Source organism: Ambystoma mexicanum, chromosome 8 (assembly GCF_040938575.1).
Source record: "Ambystoma mexicanum isolate Mex_15411 chromosome 8, UKY_AmexF1_1, whole genome shotgun sequence".
NCBI classification, from domain to species: Eukaryota; Metazoa; Chordata; class Amphibia; order Caudata; family Ambystomatidae; genus Ambystoma; species Ambystoma mexicanum.
Genome location: NC_090929.1, coordinates 1,677,635,919 through 1,677,663,218, shown reverse-complemented (window position 1 = coordinate 1,677,663,218; position 27,300 = coordinate 1,677,635,919). Strand labels below are relative to the sequence as shown.

The following is a 27,300-nucleotide window of genomic DNA, read 5'->3' as shown; positions in this document are numbered from 1 at the left end:
AGACCCGGCAGCTCCCATTCTGGATCCAATGTTCTGTGTCGACGGTCCATATGGCTTGCGTTTTTGTTCTGATGACCTGTAGGCTGCGATATTAATGACCGGTACAGTTTGTTCTGAAGGGCTGTCTGCTTCTTGTTCTGGTGCTGATGATCCATATGGTTCAAATCCGGATTTTTATGCTGGTCTGCACTGTTAGTTCTTTCGGTCTGTACAGTTCATCGCTGGTCTGCAGGGCTCATGTTCTAGTTCTGACCGTCTGCATGTGAATGGCCCTGTTTCGATGGTCCGCAAAGCTAACATACTGGTTCTGATGGCCTGTATGTTTACTATTGGGGTCAGATGTCTTGTTTGGTTCATGTTGGGGTCCTCATGCTTCACACTGAAGATATGTGTATTTTATGGCTGGTTTTGCTTTGTTTTAACCCCTGACCTTTCCCTCCTCTTGCAGAGGCGGCACCCGCCCCGGTTGATCTTTGGCAAGTGGAGGCGGGGACCCTGATGTTGGCTCATGCTGGTGCAGAGGCCTTCAGATGGGAGTAACGTCCACATGGCGATGCAAGGAGGGACCGGGCCGGGGCGCTGAAAGGATGTGCAGCTGGACCTACCTTTTGAGCCTGGTCATGGTTGCCACGGCAACACTATCTCTAGCAAGACCAACCTACAACATTGTAGAGGACACCACACTGGAGCCAGAAGGTGAGTGAACTATGTTCTGCTATATAGTCTTTACATAGTGCTTACTGCCATGTGTTATGGCTTTGAAGTGCTACAGGTTTAATGGTCTTTGGGCAGATTGTGCTCTGAACAGACATGAACAGAGGAGCATCACATCGCATACAGGTAGTCAATATAATTTATATAATGTACGCAATAGTTCAATTACTAGCAGAGATGACTAGTGCAGCAGCATAGAAGAAACTGAGGTGGAGTGTCTTTAGACAAGGTACAAATTAAGATGTCAGTAGCTATGCGACAGCTGGATCAATTTGTTTGTGTTACTCAGCCGTGTTCTATGGGGCACAGTGCTAAGGTGGAAAGGGAGCAAGTATAAATCGCTGGAACCGCCCCTGAAGCAACTGTCTACAGTTGTGGGCTCTGCTATACCTTTCATGAAGAAAACATGCGCAATGAACGGAAATGTGATGGCGTGCAAATAATAATTTTCCATAATCATGCACAATTGTCTAGTAGGTTAAAGACACAGTAGAGCATTTCATTCGTCAGGTAATAATATGGAGTGTCCTTAGCTACACGTTTTTAAAGGCCAAATAGCTGGTGTTCACTGTGCGTGTGTGTGGAATAATCAATGTTATTTGGGGTGTTTGTTGTTCCTTAGCCATTGTGACCCTGGTCTCTGTGTGCTTCAGATGTGTTGTCATGAGAGACCATAATTCACATACGTTTGACAAATCGATCAGTTAGATGCAGGAGAATTGTGATTAATCGTATAGACTCCTCACTAATTCCCTGCCTAAAGCCTCCTCCCAGGTGGCCAGGGAAAGGCAGACGCTTCCTGATCCTGACCTTGGGGGTGGTGTACTGCAGGAGGCCCGGGAAAGGCAGACGCTTCCTGATCCTGACCTTGGGGGTGGTGTACTGCAGGAGGCCAGGGAAAGGCAGAAGCTTCCTGATCCTGACCTTGGGGGTGGTGTACTGCAGGAGGCCCGGGAAAGGCAGACGCTTCCTGATCCTGACCTTGGGGGTGGTGTTCTGCGGGAGGCCCGGGAAAGGCAGACGCTTCCTGATCCTGACCTTGGGGGTGGTGTACTGCGGGAGGCCCGGGAAAGGCAGACGCTTCCTGATCCTGACCTTGGGGGAGGTGTACTGCGGGAGGCCCGGGAAAGGCAGACGCTTCCTGATCCTGACCTTGAGGGTGGTGTACTGCGGGAGGCCCGGGAAAGGCAGACGCTTCGTGATCCTGAACTTGGGGGTGGTGTACTGCGGGTGGCCAGGGAAAGGCAGACGCTTCCTGATCCTGACCTTGGGGGTGGTGTACTGCGGGTGGCAAGGGAAAGGCAGACGCTTCCTGATCCTGACCTTGGGGGTGGTGTACTGCGGGTGGCCAGGGAAAGGCAGACGCTTCCTGATCCTGACCTTGGGGGTGGTGTACTGCGGGTGGCCAGGGAAAGGCAGACGCTTCCTGATCCTGACCTTGGGGGTGGTGTACTGCGGGTGGCCAGGGAAAGGCAGACGCTTCCTGATCCTGACCTTGGGGGTGGTGTTCTGCGGGAGGCCAGGGAAAGGCAGACGCTTCCTGATCCTGACCTTGGGGGTGGTGTACTGCAGGTGGCCAGGGAAAGGCAGACGCTTCCTGATCCTGACCTTGGGGGTGGTGTACTGCAGGAGGCCCGGGAAAGGCAGAAGCTTCCTGATCCTGACCTTGGGGGTGGTGTACTGCAGGAGGCCCGGGAAAGGCAGACGCTTCCTGATCCTGACCTTGGGGGTGGTGTTCTGCAGGAGGCCCGGGAAAGGCAGACACTTCCTGATCCTGCCCTTGGGGGTGGTGTACTGCAGGAGGCCCGGGAAAGGCAGACGCTTCCTGATCCTGACCTTGGGGGTGGTGTACTGCAGGATGCCCGGGAAAGGCAGACGCTTCCTGATCCTGACCTTGGGGGTGGTGTACTGCAGGATGCCCGGGAAAGGCAGACGCTTCCTGATCCTGACCTTGGGGGTGGTGTACTGCAGGAGGCCAGGGAAAGGCAGACGCTTCCTGATCCTGACCTTGGGGGTGGTGTTCTGCAGGAGGCCCGGGAAAGGCAGACGCTTCCTGATCCTGACCTTGGGGGTGGTGTACTGCAGGAGGCCAGGGAAAGGCAGACGCTTCCTGATCCTGACCTTGGGGGTGGTGTACTGCAGGTGGCCAGGGAAAGGCAGACGCTTCCTGATTCTGACCTTGGGGGTGGTGTACTGCAGGTGGCCCGGGAAAGGCAGACGCTTCCTGATCCTGACCTTGGGGGTGGTGTACTGCAGGAGGCCCGGGAAAGGCAGACGCTTGCTGATCCTGACCTTGGGGGTGGTGTACAGCGGGTGGCCAGGGAAAGGCAGGCGCTTCCTGATCCTGACCTTGGGGGTGGTGTTCTGCGGGAGGCCAGGGAAAGGCAGGCGCTTCCTGATCCTGACCTTGGGGGTGGTGTACTGCAGGTGGCCAGGGAAAGGCAGACGCTTCCTGATCCTGACCTTGGGGGTGGTGTACTGCAGGAGGCCCGGGAAAGGCAGACGCTTCCTGATCCTGACCTTGGGGGTGGTGTACTGCAGGAGGTCAGGGAAAGGCAGACGCTTCCTGATCCTGACCTTGGGGGTGGTGTACTGCAGGAGGCCCGGGAAAGGCAGACGCTTCCTGATCCTGACCTTGGGGGTGGTGTACTGCAGGTGGCCAGGGAAAGGCAGACGCTTCCTGATCCTGACCTTGGGGGTGGTGTACTGCAGGTGGGCAGGGAAAGGCAGCCGCTTCCTGATCCTGACCTTGGGGGTGGTGTACTGCAGGTGGCCAGGGAAAGGCAGACGCTTCCTGATCCTGACCTTGGGGGTGGTGTACTGCAGGAGGCCCGGGAAAGGCAGACGCTTCCTGATCCTGACCTTGGGGGTGGTGTACTGCAGGAGGCCCGGGAAAGGCAGACGCTTCCTGATCCTGACCTTGGGGGTGGTGTACTGCAGGAGGCCCGGGAAAGGCAGACGCTTCCTGATCCTGACCTTGGGGGTGGTGTACTGCAGGAGGCCCGGGAAAGGCAGACGCTTCCTGATCCTGACCTTGGGGGTGGTGTACTGCAGGTGGCCAGGGAAAGGCAGACGCTTCCTGATCCTGACCTTGGGGGTGGTGTACTGCAGGAGGCCCGGGAAAGGCAGACGCTTCCTGATCCTGACCTTGGGGGTGGTGTACTGCAGGTGGGCAGGGAAAGGCAGACGCTTCCTGATCCTGACCTTTGGGGTGGTGTACTGCAGGAGGCCAGGGAAAGGCAGACGCTTCCTGATCCTGACCTTGGCGGTGGTGTACTGCAGGTGGCCAGGGAAAGGCAGACGCTTCCTGATCCTGACCTTGGGGGTGGTGTTCTGCAGGAGGCCCGGGAAAGGCAGACGCTTCCTGATCCTGACCTTGGGGGTGGTGTACTGCAGGAGGCCCGGGAAAGGCAGACGCTTCCTGATCCTGACCTTGGGGGTGGTGTACTGCAGGAGGCCAGGGAAAGGCAGACGCTTCCTGATCCTGACCTTGGGGGTGGTGTACTGCAGGAGGCCCGGGAAAGGCAGACGCTTCCTGATCCTGACCTTGGGGGTGGTGTACTGCAGGAGGCCAGGGAAAGGCAGACGCTTCCTGATCCTGACCTTGGGGGTGGTGTACTGCAGGAGGCCAGGGAAAGGCAGACGCTTCCTGATCCTGACCTTGGGGGTGGTGTACTGCAGGAGGCCCGGGAAAGGCAGACGCTTCCTGATCCTGACCTTGGGGGTGGTGTACTGCAGGAGGCCAGGGAAAGGCAGACGCTTCCTGATCCTGACCTTGGGGGTGGTGTACTGCAGGAGGCCAGGGAAAGGCAGAAGCTTCCTGATCCTGACCTTGGGGGTGGTGTTCTGCGGGAGGATCACCTGAGAGGAGAAAAGGCCCCGGGGAATGAGAGGACTGCATGGGATGAGATGCAGTATTTGTTTTCCTCTAGGGAGGATGAATACGTAATGCCAAAGTATGTGATGGCTTGTTGTAAAAACCATCTTGCTGTGTCACAACCTATACATGCAAGTATCGGGAGGATAGCTCAGTGGCAATGGTCTCGTGTTAGAAGCAAGACGACACGGAGCAACACAGGTTCGATCCCCGGGTCCGCACTTAGAAATTAAGCACGTTAAAAATAACCTATCATATCATATCATAAAACAGGGGTACAACACTCCCTAGGCCTTATAAGAAATAAAAGCCCTTTCAAAGTCCCAGTGGCTTGTAAAAGTAAAGACCTCTGTTACACCCAAAGGTACAGTGAAAGGAAATCTATGGATAATAACAATCTAAAAGAAAGGTTTAGTGACTGATATTCTTTTACAGGATGTTATAAAGAACAAATGTGGGTCTAAGTGAAATTCAAACAAAAAAAATCTAACTTTGTTCAAAGGGACTTCATGTCCCATAATCCACTAGGGACTGGGATGAGGAAGATGGCTGAAGAGGTGCAGTGTTGCAGGACTGGTCGGATCACTAATGCAAATGACCCACACATGAGAGAGATTGAGAAGCTTAAAAGGCCACCTCAGGTGCAGGCCATAGGAGCGAAGGGTGGTAAGAAGAAGAAGCAGAAGAAGGGTGGGTCATGCAGGCAGCCCAGACAGAAGCACGAGGAGAGAGAACATGCTGGGATCATTGTGTGGCAGAGAGAGGGTGCCATTCCTGAGAGGTGCTGTGCCTCTCAAATCCTGAAGGGCAGAGGTCGCGCAGAAGGAAGCATTCAAGAAGGAAGCTTGACCTCTGGCGGCCTAATCTGCAAAGGGTGCGCAGCAGGAAGCAAAGTCAAAGGAAGCTTTCCCTTCCAGGAGGCGTCTCAGGTGGCTGGCGTGCACCCGAGGGCCGAGGCCCTCAAGGTTGTCTGTGGTGGCTGGCATTCATTGGAGGACCTCAGGAGCAACGTGAGCTCCATTTGCAGGTGGCATATGTGATGGCGGACTAAAAGAAGAGGTTTGCCGGGTCGGGAGGAGCCACAGGGAGAGAAGTCCTGCAAGCGGTGAAGGGAATGGAGGCGCATGACTTACTTGGTGAGTTCACAGCGTGTTAGTTACCTCAGAGCGCTCCTTCCCCGCTCACGTATGCAAGGCAGGCGTCCGGCGGGTGAGGAACACTTGCGTATGAATGAAAGTGGTGCGGAAAGCAGTTTTGAAGCTCGCACTACTGAAAAGCAGGAGAAGCAACACTCGAAAATGAGGGAAAGTGATGCCCAAGGTAAACTTGAATACCGAAGTAATGAAAGGCAGCAAAACCCCATTGTAAGGAAGCCAAAACACTATAACCTTATTAATGTGAGTCTACGGAAACGCCAAAAATCTAAAGGAGCAACATTGTTAAAAGTGAACACCTACAAGCATTGCCCAAGCCAAGAGAGAATAAAGCCAAAGCAGTTACAGTCCATTAAACATTGCCAACAACAAAAAGGGGCTGCTGGGAAGTTCATAAGCAGTGAAACGTGTTGGCAATATCTGGTACAACATATGGTAAAAGCTGGTATAAACATTGTTCAAGCTAAGGGAGGATGAGTAAAAGACCCTATCCCTGTCAGTCTTTGGTTACTTGTATAGTGGGGAAACAAGAGTGGCAAAAAGGCTGCCCGTCTAAGAAAAAAGGCCCAGAAGGAGAGGATCATTAGTTGTAGAAGAGTATCAAAGAGCACCAATGCAAATCTTGTTTTCTCTGAAAATCTGTTGGGAGTTTTGAAGCTGAAAATTATTGAATCTTATGAAGTGGTTGCAAAGTGTTTGTCAAGTGACATTAACCCCAAAAGCACTTGTGGTTGTAAAACGCTGTTCAGGAAGGGGAGTATACCTGGATGACAAACTGTTGGAGGAGTAGGCCTGGCTTCAGAATAAACCAGGTGGAAGTTGAAAAAGTGCTTAAAAGGGGCACCAGTGAAGACAATTTATGGTGTTTGTGGTGCTAAAGGTATTTGTGATAAATCATTCTGACCAGGACAATTATTGTTGCTTTTGATGAACTGAAAACCTGTTCAAAGAAGGGAAAGAGCCTTCTATTTTCTGAATTGGAACTTTCTGTTCACAAGTTGAAGTTATACCAAACTGAGTTGGAACTTTTTGTTGACAAGTTGAAGCTACACCAAACTGAGTTGGAACTTTCTGATGACAAGTTGAGACTACACCAAACTAAATTGGAACTTTCTATTGACACGTTGAAGTGGAATCGTATTGTGGTTGGACATTGTTGCCAGTTAGGATTTCCTTGTTTTCTTTTTTTGAACTGTGGAAAAGAATCATGTGTAAACCTGGGGAAGGGGAATTCACTCAGTTTACAAAAGAGACTGTAGTGACATTACAAATTCAATCATGTTTTTTTAGAATTGCCATGTATTTCCTTGTTTATTTGTGTATGCATAAGTGTGAGGGGCAGATGTGCTTTGTTAGAGTGTTTCCTATAGTTTATTTAAGGCAGGGAAATCCTTGTCAGAGTAGGGAGAGTGAGGTGTTCAGCCAACCTTATATTATAATAAAATGGCATTTGTTGGGAAACCTTCACAAAGTTTCCCACCCCACATTTCTGACCCCTCGCAGAGTATAGAATAACCGGTGTCAGATTTGTCCAGCGGGCGGGAGCTTCATTATGTTAATAGAATCCCAATTCTCACTCCTTCCCGATCACTGGTCTAGAACACTTCTATGGAGGCTCACACAATCCTGATGACTGGTCTAGAACACTCCCATGGATGCTCACTCCTTCCATATCACTGGTATAGAACGCTTCTATGGAGTCTCATTCTTTCTCGATCACTGGTCTAGAACACTTCCATGGAGTTTTATTATTTCCTGGTCACTGGTTTAGAACACTTTTATGGAGTCTCATTGTTTCCCGATCCCTGGTCTAGAACACTTCCCTCGAGTCTCACTCCTTCCCGATCCCTGGTCTAGAATACTTCCAAGGAGTCTCAACTCCTTACTGATCAGTGGTCTAGAACACTTCCATGAAGTCTCACTCTTTCCTGATCACTGGTCTAGAACACTTCCATGGAGTCTCATTCCTTCCTGATCTCTAGTCTAGAACCCTTAAATAGTGCTGCACTCCTTCCTGGTCACTGGTCTATAACACTACCATGGAGTCTCCCCCCTTCCTGGTCACTGGTCTAGAACACTCCCATGGAGCCTCCCTCCTTCCAGGTCACTGGTCTAGAGCACTCCCTGGTCACTGGTCTAGAACACTCCCATGGAGTCTCTCTGGTTCCTGGTCGCTGGTCTAGAACACTCCCATGGAGTCTCATTGTTTCCCGATCCCTGGTCTAGAATACCTCCATGGAGTCTCCTTCCTGGTCGCTGGTCTAGAACACTCCCAGGGAGTCTCCCCCTTCCTGGTCACTGGTCTAGAACACTCCCATGGAGTCTCCCCCCTTCCTGCTGACTGGTCTAGAACACTCCCATGGAGTCTCCCCACCTTCCTGGTCACTGGTCTAGAACACTCCCATGGAGTCTCCCCCGTTCCTGGTCACTGGTCTAGAACACTCCCATGGAGTCTCATTGTTTCCCGATTCCTGGTCTAGAATACCTCCATGGAGTCTCCTTCCTGGTCGCTGGTCTAGAACACTCCCATGGAGTCTCACTCCTCATCATCGGCCTGCCAAGTGGCCCTTTCCTATCTGTGACCCCATGGCCAGTGCTGGCAGTTTAGCAGCAACACTTCCAATGCATTAAAGGGGGGGTTATAGCTATAATGGCGCTGAAGACGCCCCAGTTGGAGGCTGCGATGGCTGTCTAAGTTCCACTGAACAAAGCTGTGCAAACAAGGTCTCTTACTGGGCCTGCTTGCAACTGGGCCCCTTCCAGCCAGGACTGCCTTCCCCTACAGCAACATCTGCGACATTCTGCTCTCCAGCAGCTGTGGACTACAACTGCCACTAGCACTTGCCAGCATAGTCAATGATGGGGGATGGTGGGAGTCGTAGTCCAAAACATAGCTACAGCTTATTAACCCATGCCCTACCCACCAGGATATTCACCGAGGCCCAGGCAGCCAGCCACCTTCGGGATCAGGAAGGGCCTTGTGTAGGCCGGGGGGGGGTCCCCTTAGAAGCGGTGGGTGTGCATGTGTGCTGGGGCGAGCCTCAAGACTCCAGGCACTCTGAGTGTGCTGAGGCCCCCTCCTTGCCGCCTTGCAGCCCATGTTCCCTCGAAGCTCCTTCGAGTCCAGCTTGTGTTATTACAACTCGCTGTCCTTCCCCAGACACGGGCAAAATTCCGGCCTTTTTGGGCCAGGTATTGTAAAAATGTGCCTTTTCCTGTTTTCTTTCGGCTGGAATCGGTTTTACCAGCTCTGTCAGTCCTGCTCACTCAGCACCTCGGGGAGGCTGGGGGCCCCTCTCTGAACTCGGGCCTGTTGGGTCCGAAACAGCTTCATGTAAAGCTGGCAGGACAATCTCTATTTCAAAAGGCATTTCACCCCCAGCGAAGCAATTGGGGGGAAATAGCCAGGCTTTGTTATTTCCATGACACTCGCTCGGGCACTTGAATGCAGTCTCACTCCTTCCCCGTCACTGGTACTGGTATCCCAGGCTCGCAAATTCCCACCTTGTGATCGACCCCCACCCCACCTCCTCTAGCCCTACCTAGCCTCCGACACTTAAACGGGGTCTCACTCGGCCCTCTTGCCATGGGGGGGCTTCTTTCTGTGGTGCCAGGGTCGGTGTTTTTATGTAACACACAAACCACGAAGGCGAGTGTAGATTTCTTCGCCAAGCGCAACACGCTCTTGTGCACAATGTGCGCAAACCCTGGGCCGTGCTGTTTGCACAGTAATGCCAGGCTGCCCTTGCCTTTGCTGCTCTTTGGGATCTGAGACATTGCTCGCGTTTGGGCATGTGCCCATCCCGCCCCAGTGCGGTGTTAGCAATGCCACCCTCAGTCAGTGCAGCCACCTCCCTAGACACCTCTGGTTGGTTGGGGGTGGAGAGGGGTCTTTCTGGCTCCTTACTCTTTTGGCTGAAGGATATTTTGGGGGGGGGGTGGTGTCATGTATGGGGTGGGCTCAACAAGGTACGGCGGCACGTTAAGTAGATCCCACGAAAATAAGCGCCTGGAAGACATGCCCGGGCATGCCACCTGCTGCCTCCATTTGATTGGTGTAAAGGCGCCGCCCCTGCCACTTATACTCCCAGTGCCATGCGGGGGGCAGTCCCAGCCCTGCTGGCGTCCTAAGAGGATTCCAGGCAGAGAGAGCCGTGGAGAAGGCATCCAGCGAAGATGCAGTGGCGGGCGCCCGGGCTGTAAAGGACATTAAGGGACTGTGCTGGACGAGTGGGCAACCGAAGCTTTGCCAAGATGCCACCCGGAGCAGGTGCAGTGGAGGGCGCCCCGGCGGTAAAGGACACCGGGCATGGGTGCTATCAAGGGGGCTGTGCTGGAGGACTGGGCACCTAAAGCTGTGCCAAGATGCCACCTGCAGGTGGTGCAGTGGAGGGCGCCCCGGCTGTAAAGGACACCAGGCATGGGTGCCATTAAGGGGGCCAGGATTACCCGCGGGCCAGGTGCAGTGGAGGGCGCCCAGCACAAGACACGGGGCACGCAGGGGCGCTACCAAGGGGGCTGTGCTGGCGCCTCCTGCCACTGTTATGGCCTCGAAGCACTATAGGTTGGCAGCGTGGGTGAGTCATTTCTGCAAAATGATTATGCCGCTTTTGGAAAGATCACATGATCCTGCCGTGTCCCCATTCGCACTGGACACACCCAGCATGAAACGTGGAGTTAATCGGCATGAAAGTGAAAGTCCCGCAAGGAGCCCCCATGACAGACCCTCGGGCTTCCGTGCAGGGCTTGCATTTGAAGAACATGTTGGTGTCTCTGAGAACAATTAATCGGAGACCCTAAGATTGGACCTAAGTCCTCCAACTCAAGGCGGAGCACCGGGAATGGTCAGGAATGCCCCTGGGGCAGTGAGGGAGGGAGGGTGGGGGGGGGTCACATGGGCCTTGCAAGTCATGGAGGTGGCGCATTGGCACTTCCAGCGAGTCGGTGCACCTTTGCTTGCGTGGCCAGAGACTGATCGGCCTCCCCCCTTACACCTCCCTACTGGATTTGCTTGAAGCCAGGCTAGCCTAGAGGACATTCCAATGGACCAGTTACAAATGGTTTCTACTGGATCCGGTTTGGGAGGGATCAAATGCAAGACCTGATGAGGAGGGAAAGTGGTTTGCGGGTACCAGGCATCACCCAGCTGGAAGGAGCCACCTCTGGAGAATGAGGAGTGCGTGCCATCATAACCAACAGATTGAATGTCAAACTATAACTGTTTGGTCCATTTGTATAGGACCCATTGTGTGTTATAAGTCTTCTAGATGTGTCCTAATGTTTCTTTAGGCACATCCACAAACACACAGAGATCATGTATGTTTGTACGGCAGCAGTTTGGCCTTGGACAGTGAGAAATAGCGTCTGGTAGGAGTCATGCTAACCAGAGCAATGCAGGCACTAAATAGCCATTTCCCTTCCTGAGTAAGCATGCGGGTTCTTTGACCTCTGCTGACGCCCTGGAGAGTAAATGCTAGTTGCCTCTCGCAAGTGATGTTTGGTGTCTAACAGGAGTGTATTGTTGATTTAGTTTAACCAGAAGACGTACCTTGGTTTTTCCCCCCTGGACCTCTATAGTAGATTTTCTCTGGATCCAGTGAAGCAGATTACGAACTGGCCAACTACATGTAGCTTCCATTCCCGCTTGGACAGGTCTCCTTGGATCGGAATGCGCCTAGAAGCCCGCTGCGGAGTACACGCCTGCGTGGGCAGGCTTCACTCATTAATCCCGCGCTGAAGGGCCCACAATGGCATCGCTGCCGTGCACGGCGGTGTGTTGACACAGGGAAGGGCCGGTTCCAGTCCTGCGCGCCCTTCTCCAAGGACGTCCGACTCAGCAAGTCCCAGCACACCGAAGGCAGCACCACAGGAACACTCGAGGGCCCCCTCAGCGGGCTGGAGGGGGACAGAGGGCAGCAAAGGAGGCCCCCCACCTGCCACAGAGCTGGCCGAGCCCAAGGCCCCTGTTAGCAGCAGCGTGAACAGTTCAATTCAAATGCCTTCCAAACATACCCTTTCTGGACCACAGCATTTAAACAAAACAAAAAAAAGTTGGGAAAAAAAATATGTTTACCTTACTCGATTAAGCCGGGTGTGTCGAAAAGAGCGTGTGCGGGGGTTAAACAGCTGCAATTTATAAAAGCAAAAATCATTCCTTGTATTAATCCCCATGACAAATGCCAGGGTTTTTAAAATGAGTGCACTTTGGGGGAATGACTCGGGGATTTCTGCACTACAGAGTAGCACCTGTCTATGGGGAGAGTGGAAGTAATGTTGAGGTGCCTGGGAAGAGCTTCCCCCCCAGGAAAGCCACTGTACCCTTCACTGGTCAGGCCTCACCTGCTAGCATTTTGTCCAGTCCTGGACACCGTCGCTGGAGTATTGTGTCCGGTTCAGGGGAGAGACAGGTTTATTCTGCCGCAGCGAACTCAGCATGGTTTCAAGCCACCATGTGAACCTCCTGCTCTCTCAGTCTCCCATTGACAAGAGACACATCTTTACACATTGTCAACCCATATAGTATAACAGCAGGCCATGGACTCCGAGCTAAAAGTGAACAGGGCTTCTTCACCTTACTTCACACAGCTGTTCCTAGGCTAGTATAACACACTGGGCCTGCTTCGGGAGCACCTATGTACTGATGAATTCTGAAAAAGACATTCTATGTTGTTCCAAGCTAAGGGCTTCTTTAGAACGAACATGTTCGGAGCTATCTGTTTAGAGATTCTATGTTAAACAACTTCCAAAGCCTATAGTTTTAATACATATTTCTAACACTGATAGTCCTGAAAAAGCAACAGGTGTGCGAAACACTTGTCGGCAGTTCAATTTCACCAAATAATGCATCGAATAAAGGACAACTTGGACTCAAACCTTTCCGGTATTGGGAAAGCTGACCTCTAAAACTGTCCTATTTCTCAGAATAGCATTTGGAATCGAGCACCAAGCCCCGGGGACACTAATTTTTATACAGTGGTTTGACTTGGCAGAGTGTCTGCAACGATCTTAAGGGGGCATTGGCTCTCCAGGTGTTTCAAAATGGTGGAAGTTCAGCTTTGCGTTATTTCAGTCCTGGACCTGGTGAGATTTCTAGACTGCATCCTGGCCCTAGTGCCCACCCACCTTTTACTGAAGAGGGGGTGCCTGGAATTCTTGAGACATTAGCTTGTGGTACTGAGAAGTCTTAGATGCCAAGTCAGCCTGTCCATAATGGCCGTTGAGCGGTGCCGCCTTCCCTAGCTTTGATGGACCCAAACAGTCGCCCTCTTGTCAATGGAGAATACATTGCTACTCTTTTGGGTGTGTCAAAGGGGTGGAGCTCTGGAGTCTTGCAGCAACACCCTGGTTTCCTGGGGGCATTTTCACTGAACAAATCCACATTTTATATTGGGGATAGAATAAAATTGTATGTTGCATGGACCCCAGTGTCTGTTCCAATACAAGTTGCCAGCATGATCCATTCCATTCTGTAGTTGCTTATCCAGTCCTGTTTTTTTCTTTTCTTTCTGCCATTTGTAGTTCCACTTTTCCCATTATAAAACAAAGACTACAAGTCCCAGAATTCAAAGAAAAAAAACAGAACTGAATAAGCACCTACAGATTGGAATGGATCATGTTGGCAACTATTGAACGATTACCAATATTCCACTGCTGGCATCCGTCTGTAGCCAGTTGAATGGCTGTGCCAGGTAGGGGCAGTGGAGCTGGTAGGCATTCCCCCGCCCCTGTGCTGTGAAGACACCGCATTGCACACGTTTTCAGGTTTCAAAATGGTTTCAATAGGTCTGTGATGTTACCTTAAGGCGGGGCAGCACTGGCCACAATCTGCACGTGTAAACAAGGCCACATCGCCCGAGGCCGGCGATGTGGTGACATTTTAGCAGTCCTGTGCCCTGGAGACAGTTGCAGCACAGGAGAAAGCAGCAACGTGTCCATTAACCAATTAAGTGCTGGAATGGGCGGAGCCTAAAATGATTTTTTATTGGAGTTCAGGACAAACATTTAAAGGGTGGCCTTCCTTCGGGTGGGGACAGCCTCTCCCGCCCCCATTGTTGTATCTTGCAACTGGCCGAATTCCCAGGGGCTAGGATTTGATTGGTTATTTATAACGTGCTTAATACCCAGAGGTTCCTAACAGGGGTGGACTGGCCCATAGGGAACTCTGGAGATTCCCCGGTGGGCCTCTGCACCCTGGGCCTCTTTTGTGTGGTATTTCCAAATTTTCTCATAGGAAAAGCATTGGGCTTGCTGAAAATGTGTCATATGGGGCCACTTTGAACATTATTTCCAGGGCCTCTTTTGGTCACCAGTCATTATTTCCAGGGCCTCTTTTAGTTCCCAGTTCACCCCTGGTTCCTAAGCGTGGACCCGTGGATCTGACCTGTGTTGCTCCATGTCCTTTTGCTTCCAAGGAGAGCACCTTGCCCCTGAGCTATCCCCCCGAGGATGGTTGGCATGGCACCGAAAGCAGGAGTCATGGCCTGAAAAACCCCAAGGGTGTCATCCCATGTCCAAAATGGGGTGCACTCAGTCAGAAAATAACGTGCAGTATTAGTGCTGGTGAATTGTATAAACAGTAGTGATTCAAAGGGCGAATGGTTGACACCATAATTTCTCTGAAAAAAGCGTGTGACCTTAAATGTAAACACATTACCTATACACCTGAGCACCCGAGAGAATGGAAGTGGGGGGCCGGGGGAGGACCTGCCAGAACTAGGGGTCCTGTTAGGGTCCTGGGGTGAGTTTGGGACTCTGATAGAACAGATCTTATAATCCCTCAAGCTCTGAGAAGGTGTAGTCAGTTATATGCACCTCCTGTGATTGCCCTGAGCACTACTCAGCAATGCCTTGGATAGTTTGGGGGGCGGGGTGGTTGAAGACCGGCTGTGGTAGTCACTGCAATGACCAGCAGGGGGGGGAGGGGCATATACATGCAAAATGGCGTGGGACAGACAGTCCCTTCTTATGTTCGTGGGAAGGCTTTGCGTGAGCTTTGGTGAGCCAGACCCATGCCCCAGGAGCGTGTTCCTCCTCACACAAAGTAGCAAGCTTCCTTTCTCCCTATGTTATATGCTATTTGTATAGCGCCTAATACCATTGGTATGGCCTCAAAGTGCTGTGGGATGAAATGTGTAGCCCACGGGGCACTCTTAGTGTGCATGGGGTCTTTCTGTCATTTCTTTTGGCAAGTCCATGCTTGGTATGTACTCCGTAATCAGCCGAGTGTTTAGTTTTGCCACCCTGGTCAGTGGTGCTCAGAACCCAAAAGGTTGTAGCAGGGAGGAAGGCAGGATAGCGCCTTGACCTGATGCCCAAGAGTTGCTGTAGAATCCTTGTACAGATTCCCTAGTGCCTAGAAGTTGGTTCCTCTTAGTGATTCGCTGGGGAGCCTAGCTCGAAGGTGGACGCAGGGTGGGTTGAGTCCTTTTGCCCCTGTATGCCCCACCCGTAGGGACTGCCCGCCCACTATCTCCGCTCCTCTGGGCGCTTTCTTCATGGTGGTGTCCCTCAATGACTGCATGCTCTCAGGCAAGGCGTGGGGATGTGTCGCTCGGTGTGCTGAACTTTCTGTGGTGTAAGGGCAGCTTCATTGACTCTCTCTCCTCTCTCTTTCTCCACTCTCTCTCCCTCTATCTCTCTCTCCCTCCACTCTCTCTCTCCCTCTATCTCTCTCTCCCTCCACTCTCTCTCTTTCTCTGTCTCCCTCTCTCTCTGTCTCTCTCTCCCTCTATCCCTCCCTTCCTCTCTCTAAGTCTCTCTTCTCCCCCTCTCTCAATCTCTCCCTTACTCTCTCTCCTATTCCATCCTCTCGTTCCACTTCCCCACGCTTCCCTCTACCTCTCATTTCGCATATCCTCGCTCTCGCCCTCTTTGTTCCTCTCGCTCCTCTCTTCATCTCTCCTCACCTTGCACTCTGTACTCCTGCCCATATTCCCCCATACTTCGCTCCACATACCTCGTCCTCCTCATCACCTCATCCTTCTCTTTCTCCATGCATGCACTCATCCCTTAACGCGTATCTCCCCCTTAACTCACATTTCTGTACAACTCTTTTACTACACACTCTCTCTCGCTCCTTCCCCTCTCATTATCTCTCTCTCTCTCTCTCTCTCTCTCTCTCTCTCTCTCTCATCATATCCATTTTCTTTCCTCTCAATCCTCCCACTTTTCTCTGTACCTCTGTCATCTCTTCTTTTATACCACTCTTGCGTCATCACAAATATTTCTTTCCTCATATCTTTCTCTGAGTCCCGCTCTTCTTCCCTTTCTCTGCCCCCCTTTCCCTCTTTCCACCCTTTTCCCGCTCTATCAACTTCCCCCCTGTAACATTTCGGTATACACTTTCATCATCACTTCTTTTTGTACACACCCCCATTTCCTCATATGTCATTTTTTCTGAACCTTCCTCTCCACTCTTTTCGCTCTGTACCTTCCTTTTCGGCCCCCAAATCTCTATGCCCCCGTCTTCCTACGTACTTTCTGCCCCTTAATCTTGCTTCTTTTACCCCTTCTGGGCTCTTCCCTTCCCTCTGCTTCTCATCCCGCAGAACCTCCGACCAAATACCAGATATCCCAGCCCGACGTTCATTCCGCCCTACCCGGGGAGTCTGTTGAGCTGCGCTGCCTGCTGGGCGACGCCATCATGGTCAGTTGGACAAAGGATGGCGGCCAACTGGTGCCCAACAACCGTACAGTGCTGATTGGGCCCTACCTGCAGATTAGGGAGGCCGCGTCGCGCGACTCCGGCCTCTATGCATGCAGCGCAGCGAGGCCGCTCCAAAGCGAATCCCGGTACTTCATTGTGAACATCACAGGTGAGTGAGAGGCGTTGCGGGAACAGTGACCACACTGGCCAATCAGAATTCAGAGATCAGGGCTTGGAAAGACACAGGGCACGGAATCCTATATTGATACAGAAGTGGACTCCGAGAGGAGTCCAAGATGTTGCAGCAGGCAAAGAAATTGGAAGGCCAGAGGTGTCTCGGGGTCCCTACCTCCTATTATGTATGCATCTAGGAGGGACATCCTGTGTAGAAAAGTTGATCCTGTTTGTGGGCTAGTGGTGATCAGGGCCTTGCACTTAGCCTAAAGATTCAGTGGTGGCTTTTGTACAAGTGAAGGCACTCCTGGAGCGCACAGTGCAAGCCAGGGCCAGCTTGTCAGGTACTTCAGGCAGTGCCTATCCTTGATGACATTTAGAGATCTAGAAAATGCCTCCAGCACTGAAATATGTATTGTCTCCTTGTGGGCATGTCAGACATTTGTCTCTTTAGAGGGAATTGAGGGTTTGGTGATCTGCCCTATTTGATGGAGTCAGAGAAGGCAGTGCTGTTGGGAAAGTGAAAGCTGGTAGGGTTGAGAAATCACCTGTTGTTCTTTAGGCTGGCTGCTTCTAGAAGACCCATAGAGCTAGGGCAGAGACCATATATGCTAAGCCCTGTTTTATTAGGAACTGATGTCTTAGAAATGTCTCAATTTCCCAGTATGCCCACCTACATCTAGATAGGACAGTGCATGAGAAAAGGGACGTAAGACACTTAAGATGTGTGAGGGGTTAAATTGGGAGTGAGAGGCAAGGACATGTGCACCCCCCTCACCGCTACTTTTCCTACTAATCCTCCATTGAAAAGGGGCCCATCTGTACATCTCGTCTTCACTGACCCGATGTCAAGATTGGTATATGTTTAATTTCTTGTGGGTTGAGGGAAGAGGTGGTGATTTTTCAGGCATGATCTAACCAGTTAGTTGATAATCAGCATGGATGCAGAAAATATTGTCGAAGACAATTATATTGTCTTCCTTCTTTAGATCAAGAATGGAGTCATTAGGCTGATGCAAGGAAGGGTTAAAGAGAGGTGGATATTGGAATGATTGATGAGTTTGCTCCCCTGTGCTTCTTTTAAGGAGGAGGTCAGCCTAGGCCGTTAATAGTAGGTGATTATTTACAAAATGGTGTTAGGAGTGGGATCCTTGGGATTGTAGGGACACTAGTCACATAAGAGAACAGCATGGTAGTGGCACATGGTTCCGTGGGGTAACAAACAGCAACTGGGGAGATGCCAATATACCCAAAGATATCTCAGCCTTTCCTAAAGAGATACGTCTCTTGTGGCTTTCGCATAGAGTTCTGGACTAGTGCAGTAATAGTTTGTCTTTATGTAGCAGCCCTCCCCTTCACCACAAGCACAGTATGAGCCACAGCCACATTGCTGACTCACGAAAGATGCTTCTGGTGGGGAAAAAGCTGCACTGGCAGAGCTGTTTTTGACAACCGGAGATGTAAAACAAATAGTCACACAGCAGTAAAATATTGAGGTGTACTGGCAGAGCTTTATGGATCCAAGTACTGCATTATCAGGTTGCTTAGCCGGTCAAGAGTGAGGTACCTATTTCTGGGGTTCACTATGGTGGTAGCAAGGGCGGCTTCATGACCAGCTTGAGGTCTATTGGCGGAGCCATGTGTAGGTCCCAGTACTGAAGTGGAAACGGTGCTGCAGATAAGGATTGAGGTGCATTGGTCGGGCCACGCGGGAGTCCCAGTATTGAAGTAGATGGGCAGAGCTATGGTTGTATTGTCAGGGAGTTTGTTATCTGGGAGCAACCATTGGCCAGACGTAAGAGGGAAAGATCGTCAAGCTGTTTGTGTTTGCTGTCGTCTCATCTTTAAGGGTAACATACAATGTTTTCTGGCACAGATGCAATCTCCTCTGGGGACGATGAGGATGACAACGACGGATCCGAAGATTTCCCAAATGACAACAACCACATGAGTAAGTGTACATGAGAGGCGTCCACAAACATTTATTTTATAAAACAGCTAACCTATGTGAGCTTGTTCAAAGTGATAGGCAGAGTAAGGAGATCAAATAGTGTTCTGGTCAAGGTCACACGATTCTGGCCTTGTGTCGGAGGCTGGGAAGAGCTTTGTGGATGGATCTTGTCCTCACTTCCATGGTGTTGATAGTAGTTAGGGGACTGAGCGGGAAAATATAGTTATTTGTGGGGCAAGGAGTTGAGTATCTGTGTTTCAGCAGAAGTCGTTTTTTCACTTGACTCCACGCACTTTTTGACTCTGCTGTGGTACTGACCCATTTCATGTTGCAGTGACACCATCACGTTTTCCTTTATGTAACCAAAATGGCCTGCCTATGCGTAAAGCCCCCTGGCTGCCCCCCGCCTCCCCTGCCACAGCTAGACTGCTCTGTGAAATGTACATGTACTTAATATGTAAAATTTCCAGGACTGTCTCTCCATACTTTGCCATTACTACAGCGTAAAGTGGCAAACTTCTATACTTTAAAACCTCTGCGACTTTAAAAAGTCCTTAATCGCTGAATTGTACTTCTAAAGGTGCAGTGAGGATATTGAATTGCACGTAAAAACTCAAACTGTGCTGTGACCTTCCCGAAAGCCTCCTGGCAGCGACACCCATTCACTAATTATTGGTTGCCCATAAGTACCTTGGTGGCAGCCAGGACTGCTGGCCCCAAACATTGAAGGCCCAGTAGAATGCATTATAAAACCTCCAACTACTGTCCTGTGGGTTCGGAATCTAATTGTGGGAGCAAGTTAGAAGTAAAGGCAAAAGTGTTCGCTTTTTTGTAGCCCCCGATGTAATATGTGGAGTTGGGGTATATTTAAATGGTGGAACACAGTTGCTCCGCAGCTTGCTCCCGCAATCCATTGCGATGTCTCGGTTTTGGGACCTTTCGTGTGGCAGGCTCAGGCGGCCGGGGCAAAAAACCATGGCTGCGTTATCTGCAGGATTTTACGTAGTGTGTTGAGAGGGACTCGGGTGATGATAGGCACTGGACGAACTATCCCATCCACCCCTATGTTACGATGTCTATGTATAAGCACGATGTCAAAAATCTAGCGCATAAATGCAGACACAGGTCATAAGGGTACTCAAAGAGTCAAAGATAGGTGCCACCGCTTTGTTTGGTGGTTCCGACAAACAGTTTCACCCCATAGGCCACTTTAAAAGCAGTGCCCCTCACTGCTGCCTGACGTCCCCCCTCCCTTCCAGCCCGTGTAACAATTGAGCTGTGTTGTCTTGAAGGTCCGTGAGTTTCAACTGTTTCAAGTACAACTGTGAGATTTTTATCTCAGTTGGAAAAATGTGATTATCTTTTTTTTTTTATTCTTTTAAAGCAGAAGATATTTTATCCTCATTTTTCCCATTTTCATTACTGAGTTGTTTGGATTGCACTGTGATTATCTGATTAATGTGCCTCTGGCAGATTAAGCCTTGAGCTCAGCCACTGCTACTTTAAGGTGTGCTAATGCAACTTTTACTGGCCTCTGTTTGTGAATAGCGGGTAGGGGGTTGTGTGCTTAGCCTCTAGCCCCTCATAGCCTTCCAGTTAATTTCTCACAATAGGTGCTTTGCTGGCTATGTGTTTTTGGCGAATATTTTTGATGTTTTTAATTTTTGCGCAGGAGGGAATAAGGGTTGGGGATTTTATGGACGGGTTATTTTTGAGGGAGGAATGTCTGGGGTATGTTTTTTGGGAATATGCATTTTTTGGGGAGGAGATTTCTTGCAAGGCGGAACCGTTTTTCGGGCAGTTTATTCTTTTGGGGGATGTTTGTTTTGGTATATAGTGTATAGGCACTTTGGGGGGTTTATGCTTTTGGTGAGAGGCGCGTTTTTTGGGGTGGGTAGCCAGGTATGTTGTGGCAAGCAGAAAATCAAGACTTGGGGCGCTTTCCAGGCAGTTCACACAGCTGTGCTTATTTTCTTAAAGAGGGGCCCATGAGGTGGGTGGCGGGGACAGATTCTTGCGAGACTCCAAGCCCTGCTGTTACTATATAAATATTGCAAAGGAAGGAAGGTGGGGGGCGGGGTGGGCGGCGTTATTTATAGAGAATTCAGTTACTGGAGGAAATGAGGTTTAAGGAGGGAATTATTTTTACCTCCCCCTTGGCCTCCCCCGCCCCAGCTTTTTTACAAATTCCACGTTAATTTGATTTATTTCAGGAAACCAGCCATTGTTGATAAAGCAGCTCGGCTGGCTTTGTGACCCCCCCCCTCCTTCTCAAAGGAGCCCGTTCTTGGCTTTCAATGTCGGGGAGTTTGTGGGGAAACGGTGGGGATGTGGGACTATGGCGACTGGGCTGTTGGAGGTGGGGTGTGCTGCCCTGCTCCTGTGGCCAGAGAATGAACCCTGGTCATGTTGACACAGGGGTGGTGGGTGAACTTCCTGCCCCCTGAGGATGAGCGCCACCGGCAGGTCGGGGCGGGTACTGCAAAGGATGTGGTTTAGAGGGCTGGTTTGAGGTGAGCTGGCAGACCTGCGTGTGGGGCGCAGTGCAGTAGGTGGCACCAAGAGCGCCGGGTTTGGTTTTGGATGAGTTGGCAGAGCTGTGTGTGGCAGATTGGATTCTTGGTCCATTGGCAGAGCAGTGTTTGGCTCTTGGTATTGAGTTGGCAGGGTGCATGGCAGGCCGGTTTCTTGGTGCACTGGCAGAGCAGTCTTTGGCTCCCGGTACTGGGATAGCACAGATGTGTGACAGTTGGGTTCCTGGTGCATTGGCAGAGCAGCGTTTGGCTCTTGGTATTGAGTTGGCAGGGTGCATGGCAGGCCGGTTTCTTGGTGCACTGGCAGAGCAGTCTTTGGCTCCCAGTACTGGGATAGCAGGATGCGTGGCAGTTGGGTTCTTGGTGCATTGGCAGAGCAGTGTTTGGCTCTTGGTATTGGATTGGCAGGGTGCATGGCAGGCCGCTTTCTTGGTGCATTGGCAGAGCAGTGTTTGGCTCCCGGTACTGGGATAGCACAGATGTGTGACAGTTGGGTTCCTGGTGCATTGGCAGAGCAGTGTTTGGCTCTTGGTATTGGATTGGCAGGGTGCATAGCAGGCCGCTTTCTCGGTGCATTGGTGGTGCAGCGTTTGGCTCTTGTTATTGGATTGACAGAGTGCATGGCAGGCTGCTTTCTTGGTGCATTGGCAGAGCAGAGTTTGGATCTTGGTATTGGATTGGCAGGGTGCCTGACAGGACGCTTTCTCGGTGCATTGGCAGAGAAGCGTTTGGCTCTTGGTATTGGCTTGGCAGGGTGCATGGCAGGCCGCTTTCTTGGTGCATTGGCAGAGCAGTGTTTGGCTCCCAGTACTGGGATAGCAGGATGTGTGGCAGTTGGGTTCTTGGTGCATTGGCAGAGCACCGTTTGGCTCTTGGTATTGGATTGGCAGGGTGCATAGCAGGCCGCTTTCTTGGTGCATTGGCAGAACAGCGTTTGGCTCTTGGTATTGGATTGGCAGGGTGCATGGCAGGCTGGTTTCCTGGTGCATTGGCAGAGCAGCGTTTGGCTCTTGGTATTGGATTGGCAGGGTGCATGGCAGGCCGCTTTCTTGGTGCATTGGCAGAGCAGTGTTTGGCTCCCAGTACTGGGATAGCAGGATGTGTGGCAGTTGGGTTCTTGGTGCATTGGCAGAGCACCGTTTGGCTCTTGGTATTGGATTGGCAGGGTGCATAGCAGGCCGCTTTCTTGGTGCATTGGCAGAACAGCGTTTGGCTCTTGGTATTGGATTGGCAGGGTGCATGGCAGGCTGCTTTCTTGGTGCATTGGCAGAGCCGCGTTTGGCTCCCGGAACTACAATAGGAGGGTGTGTGCTTCTTGGTGCATGGCTGTGTTGTCTTTGGCTCCCCGTACTGGAATAACACGCTTGGGTTTGAGGGGCACTGGCACAGTTTACCTTGGTCTCAGTACTGGGACCCTAGAGGATGGTGGCAGTCCGTGTGAACTGCCTCAGATCAGCAGTGAGGGGCACTGACAGTACTGGGACCCTAGAGGATGGTGGCAGTCCGTGTGAACTGCCTCAGATCAGCAGTGAGGGGCACTGGCAGTACTGGGACCCTAGAGGATGGTGGCAGTCCGTGTGAACTGCCTCAGATCAGCAGTGAGGGGCACTGACAGTACTGGGACCCTAGAGGATGGTGGCAGTCCGTGTGAACTGCCTCAGATCAGCAGTGAGGGGCACTGGCAGAGCTGTCTGTGCGTGTCAGTGCTGGAATAGTGGGTGGCGCTTCAGCTGCGCCATGTGTGGGTCTAAGTACTGGAATATCAAGAAGGGTGTGTTTAGAACAGTGGTATTCAAACCTTTTTATACCGAACCCCCTTTGAGTAAAATCTTTATTGCGAACCACCCCCTCCCACCCCCAAGCCACTCCCCTCTTGAGTAGAAATATTGCTGCTGGGGCCCCCTAGAAGTCATTAATGCTTATATTTTCTTTTAAAATCAGTCACCGTATTCCCTTTTGGCAGAGCCTCGCGCCCCCCCCGGACGCCTTTTGGACCCGCCTGGGGGGGTCAGCCCCACAGTTTGAAGACCACAGGCTTAGAATGATTGACCGCTGCAAGGCAAGGATCTGGGTCCCACCACTAGGCCAGCAGGGGGCGCTGTGGTGCAGGCCTGGGGAGCAGTAGGAAAGATGGGTGCTGCCACTATACTTACCAGCTTGGTGCAAGCCATGTGACCTATTGCTGAATTATCAATAACTAGCCCTGGGCTCTTACGCTAACCATTGACCTGTCTGCTAACCGGCCATTTCTTCCTTGGGTGAACAGGGGCCCCGTACTGGACCAGTACCGATAAAATGGAGAAGAGGTTGCACGCCGTGCCTGCCGCCAATACCGTCAAGTTCCGCTGCCCCGCCGGCGGTAACCCCACACCCTCCATGAGGTGGCTGAAGAACGGCAAGGAGTTCAAGCAGGAGCACCGGATCGGGGGCTTCAAGGTGAGCGGGTTGCCTGGTGAGGGGGGCCTTTCATAGGGGCTTCAAGGGGAGGGGTTACCTGGTGAGGGGGATAGAAGGAAATGGGGTTGGCTGGTGAGGGAGGCTCTCGTGGGGGCTGCAAGGAGAGGGGGTTGACTGGTGGGGGTCTCTCGTGGGGGCTACAGCAAGGGGTTGAAGCTTGCATTTGGAGCTAGAAGATGAGGATACCATACATTAAGTGCCACGAGGGGGTGTGCCTCACATTGGGGGCTACAAGCTGATGGGGTCTTGCATCAGGGGCTGCATGGCTCTATCCTCTCGCTCTGGTTCTTCAACCTCTACTTGACCCCTTTGGCCCACCTGATCTCTACCTTCTCCTCTAACTAGCAGTGCTCTGCGGATGACACTCAGCTCTCCTTCAGGCTCCCCTCAGCCTCCTCTCCTTCCTCGCTCATTCCTGGCTGTCTATCCACGATTCAGGATTGGTGCGCCTCCAACGATCTCTGCCTTAATGCCAGTAAGACGGAGATCCTTCTCATTGGGATCCCTGCTCCCGCTTTCTGGCCGCCCTCTGTGGGCACTCTTCCTTTAAAAAACCTTTTGCAAAAAATGTCAGTGTCATCTTCGACTCCACTCTCTCCATCTCTCCTCACATCTCGAACAGCGCCAAGAAGTCCCCCTACTAACTTCACCTCCTCAAAGGCACTCTTCCCTTTCTCACTTTCCCCCTGAAGCTCACTGTCTCCAGAGCCCTGGTTCTCTCTAGGCTGGACTGCTGCAAAAGCCTCTTTCTCAATTTGCCTTCCTCTACTCTCCGCCCTCTGAAACTAATCCAGAACTGGACTGCGAGACTCATCCTTAGCCTCAAGCCCAGGGACAGTATCTCTCCAGCCTTGAAATCTCTCCACTGGATCCTGGTAGCTGCAAGGATTAAGTTCAAGACCCTTTGCATTGTCCACAAGGTGTACTGGGGCCGGGGCCCAAACTACATCCAACGCTCTCTCTTCTTAAATACTTTCCTTCTCCAGCTCTTCGCTCAGCTACCTCCAACTCTCTATGGGTATGACGCTTCTCCAGACAGAGAGTGGGTGGTACATCTCTCTCCTCTGCAGGTGCCTCCCTCTGGAATGGCCTCCCTGCCCCTCTCAATCTTGATCCGGATCACCGTAAATTCCAGAAGCAGCTCAAAACCTTCCTCTTCTCCTCTGCTTTCTCTCTCTCTCCCCTGCTGACCTACTTGTCTGCTGTACCAACTGGTTGCTTGGCTACTCTCAGAGTCTCGCTGGGTACCAGGCTCTCTCATGATCAGTCTCCCCTCATCAGCCTTCTGCGCACTTGGGGGCTGTAACCTTAACCCTACAGTCCGTTGCCTCCTTGCACTTACCCAGAGCGGCACTGTCCTGGCTGCACTTACTCAGAGCATTACTGCCCTGTTTTCCCTTCCCCTTTCCCTTGCACTTCCCCCCGCCCTTTCCCCTTGCACTTCTCGATCTGAATGTCACAAGGCCTAGTAAGATCATTTGTCTTGTCCTCCATCTGTTTTCCCTCCCTTGTCTTATCGCACCCAGAAACACTTGTGTGCAGGCACGTTATAAATGACATATCATATCATACAGTGGTCTTCAAGTTGGAGGGTCCTCGAATCAGGTGCTAAAAGCTAAGGGTATCCTTGCTTCAAGGGCCTCGAGTTGAGGGGAACAAATAGAGAAATAGCTACAAGGTGAGATGGGCCTTGCATTGTGGCTTCAAGGCTAGAACACCACACATTGGGGCTACAATAAAAGGGGCTTGCATTGAGGTTACAGGGCCTGCAGAGGGTTCCATCGGGGCTTGCATTGGGGGCTACAATAAAAGGGGGGCTTGTATTAGGGTTACATGGTCAAGGGTGCTTGAATCGGGGCTAAAAGACACGGGGCATCACATTAGGGGCTACAATGGGAAGCGTCTTCCATCAGGGTTTCCAGGGTGAGCGGTCCCCACATTGGGCACTCCAAGAGTAAGGGGGCTTACATTAAGGGCTATAACAGGAAGTGGTTTTGAGGGACTCTGTCTACAGATCCAGGGTGTTGCCTTCTGAGAAGATGTCTGTGAACTCACTCAGGGGCCACCGCCTCTGTCGTCCTATAGACATTCAGGTCCTGTAGACTGAGGGTCTTTGTGCACACATGCGGGTCCTGTAGACTGTGTGATTCTGTGCACCCATTCAGGTCCTGTAGACTGAGGGTCTTTGCGCACACATGCGGGTCCTGTAGACTGGGTGATTCTGTGCACCCATTCAGGGCTTGTAGACTGAGGGGCTTTGCGCACACATGCATGTCCTGTAGACTACGTGATTCTGTGCACCCATTCAGGGCTTGTAAACTGAGGGGCTTTGCGCACACATGCAGGTCCTGTAGATTGAGTGATTCTGTGCACCCATTCAGGGCCTGTAGACTGAGGGGCTTTGTGCACACATGCAGGTCCTGTAGACTGCGTGATTCTGTGCACCCATTCAGGGCCTGTAGACTGAGGGCCTTTGTGCACACATGCAGGACTGAGGTTCTCACTGAGCACATCCAGGCTTTGCAAAGTAAGGGATTTGCTGGGCACACATAGAGGAACTTTGTGAACTCATCCGGCGTCCCATGCAAACGGAGGGAGTTGTTGTGCACACGCCCAGGGCAAGCAGATGGAGGGACTCGGGTGCACGCACCCTGGGCTTGCATTCCAAGGAGCCCCTCTGTGAACTCACCCAGGGCCTGTAACCCCTGTTGCCTGCATCTCTTGTGCCCATCCGCGTCTCATGCCAGGGTTCTCATGCCGCCTTCTTGCCCTCCAGGTCCGCAGCCAGCACTGGAGCCTCATCATGGAGAGTGTGGTGCCCTCCGACAAGGGCAACTACACCTGTGTCCTGGAGAACGAGTACGGCACCATCAACCACACCTACCACCTGGACGTCGTCGGTGAGTGACCCTCCCTGCTTCGCTCGCGAAATGTAATCACTTGTTATGTAGCGCTTGGTGTAGATCACCTGTTATTCTTACGGTGTTTATTGAGCTCGGCCCTAGCTTCGAGAAGCATCGAAACACTTTTCAGAGGTAACAACAGAACAGATATACAGCGGGGTGGCATATAGAGGGGCATAGAGTAGGGGTACAGCTGTACAGGATGGTGGTGAGGCAAGAGGTGGGCAGGGTCCAGTGAGTCAGGTGGCACGAGGGGCAACATGATGGCCTAGGTGTCGATGAGGGGAGACTCCTTGAAGAGGTGGATCTTGAGTTCTTTTCTGAATTGTGGGAGCGTGGGGGCGAGTGTGATGCTGATGGGGAAGGGGTTCCATAGTCTTGGGGTGTAGGCAGAGAAGGCTTGTTTTCTGGTCCTTTGGTTGCTTCTAAACACTGCTATGATAGAGGATGGCGTCTCACCACAGCAGTACTCCTGCTCCCCCACCCCCACCAGTTACCTTATGGGGCTACATGCATTTGACGTTTGGGCATGCAGGAGTAGCCCCTTGGCCAATTAGGACCTGCCTAGAATGGGTTTACATTCGCCCACATCAGCACCTTCAGGAAACTCTCTCTCTCTCTCTCTCTCTCTCTCTCTCTCTCTCTCTCTCTCTCTCTCTCTCTCTCTCTCTCTCTCTCTCTCTCTCACACTCTCTCTCTCACTCTATCTATCTCTCCTGTTTATTCACTGTGGGTACCTGTGCTGTATTCCCTGTTGTGCAGGGGGTTGTTCCATGAGAAGAGCGGGAGGGGGGCATTTAAATTGTTGATGCATTAGAGCAATGGACAACAGATTCCCCTAACCCCCAACATGGTCTTGAATGAGGCAAGCCAGAAACGGCTGGCAAGAGA

The 27,300-nt window shown here is 51.7% G+C and overlaps 1 protein-coding gene across 7 annotated transcripts in view; it reads left to right on the top strand.

Moving 5' to 3' along the window:
* Positions 1–27,300, top strand: part of FGFR2 (fibroblast growth factor receptor 2) — a 159,331-nt gene that overhangs the window by 55,960 nt on the left and 76,071 nt on the right. For 5 of the 7 annotated variants that reach the window (XM_069611956.1, XM_069611955.1, XM_069611957.1 and 2 more), the window contains exons 2-6: positions 449–696; positions 16,293–16,559; positions 18,441–18,515; positions 23,316–23,485; positions 26,283–26,406. In XM_069611956.1, coding sequence (XP_069468057.1) covers positions 531–696; positions 16,293–16,559; positions 18,441–18,515; positions 23,316–23,485; positions 26,283–26,406 — 802 coding nt within the window. In that variant the 5' untranslated portion in view covers positions 449–530. The remainder of the gene's footprint in view (positions 1–448; positions 697–16,292; positions 16,560–18,440; positions 18,516–23,315; positions 23,486–26,282; positions 26,407–27,300) is intronic. The other 2 variants (XM_069611959.1, XM_069611958.1) reach the window with 1 other exon arrangement.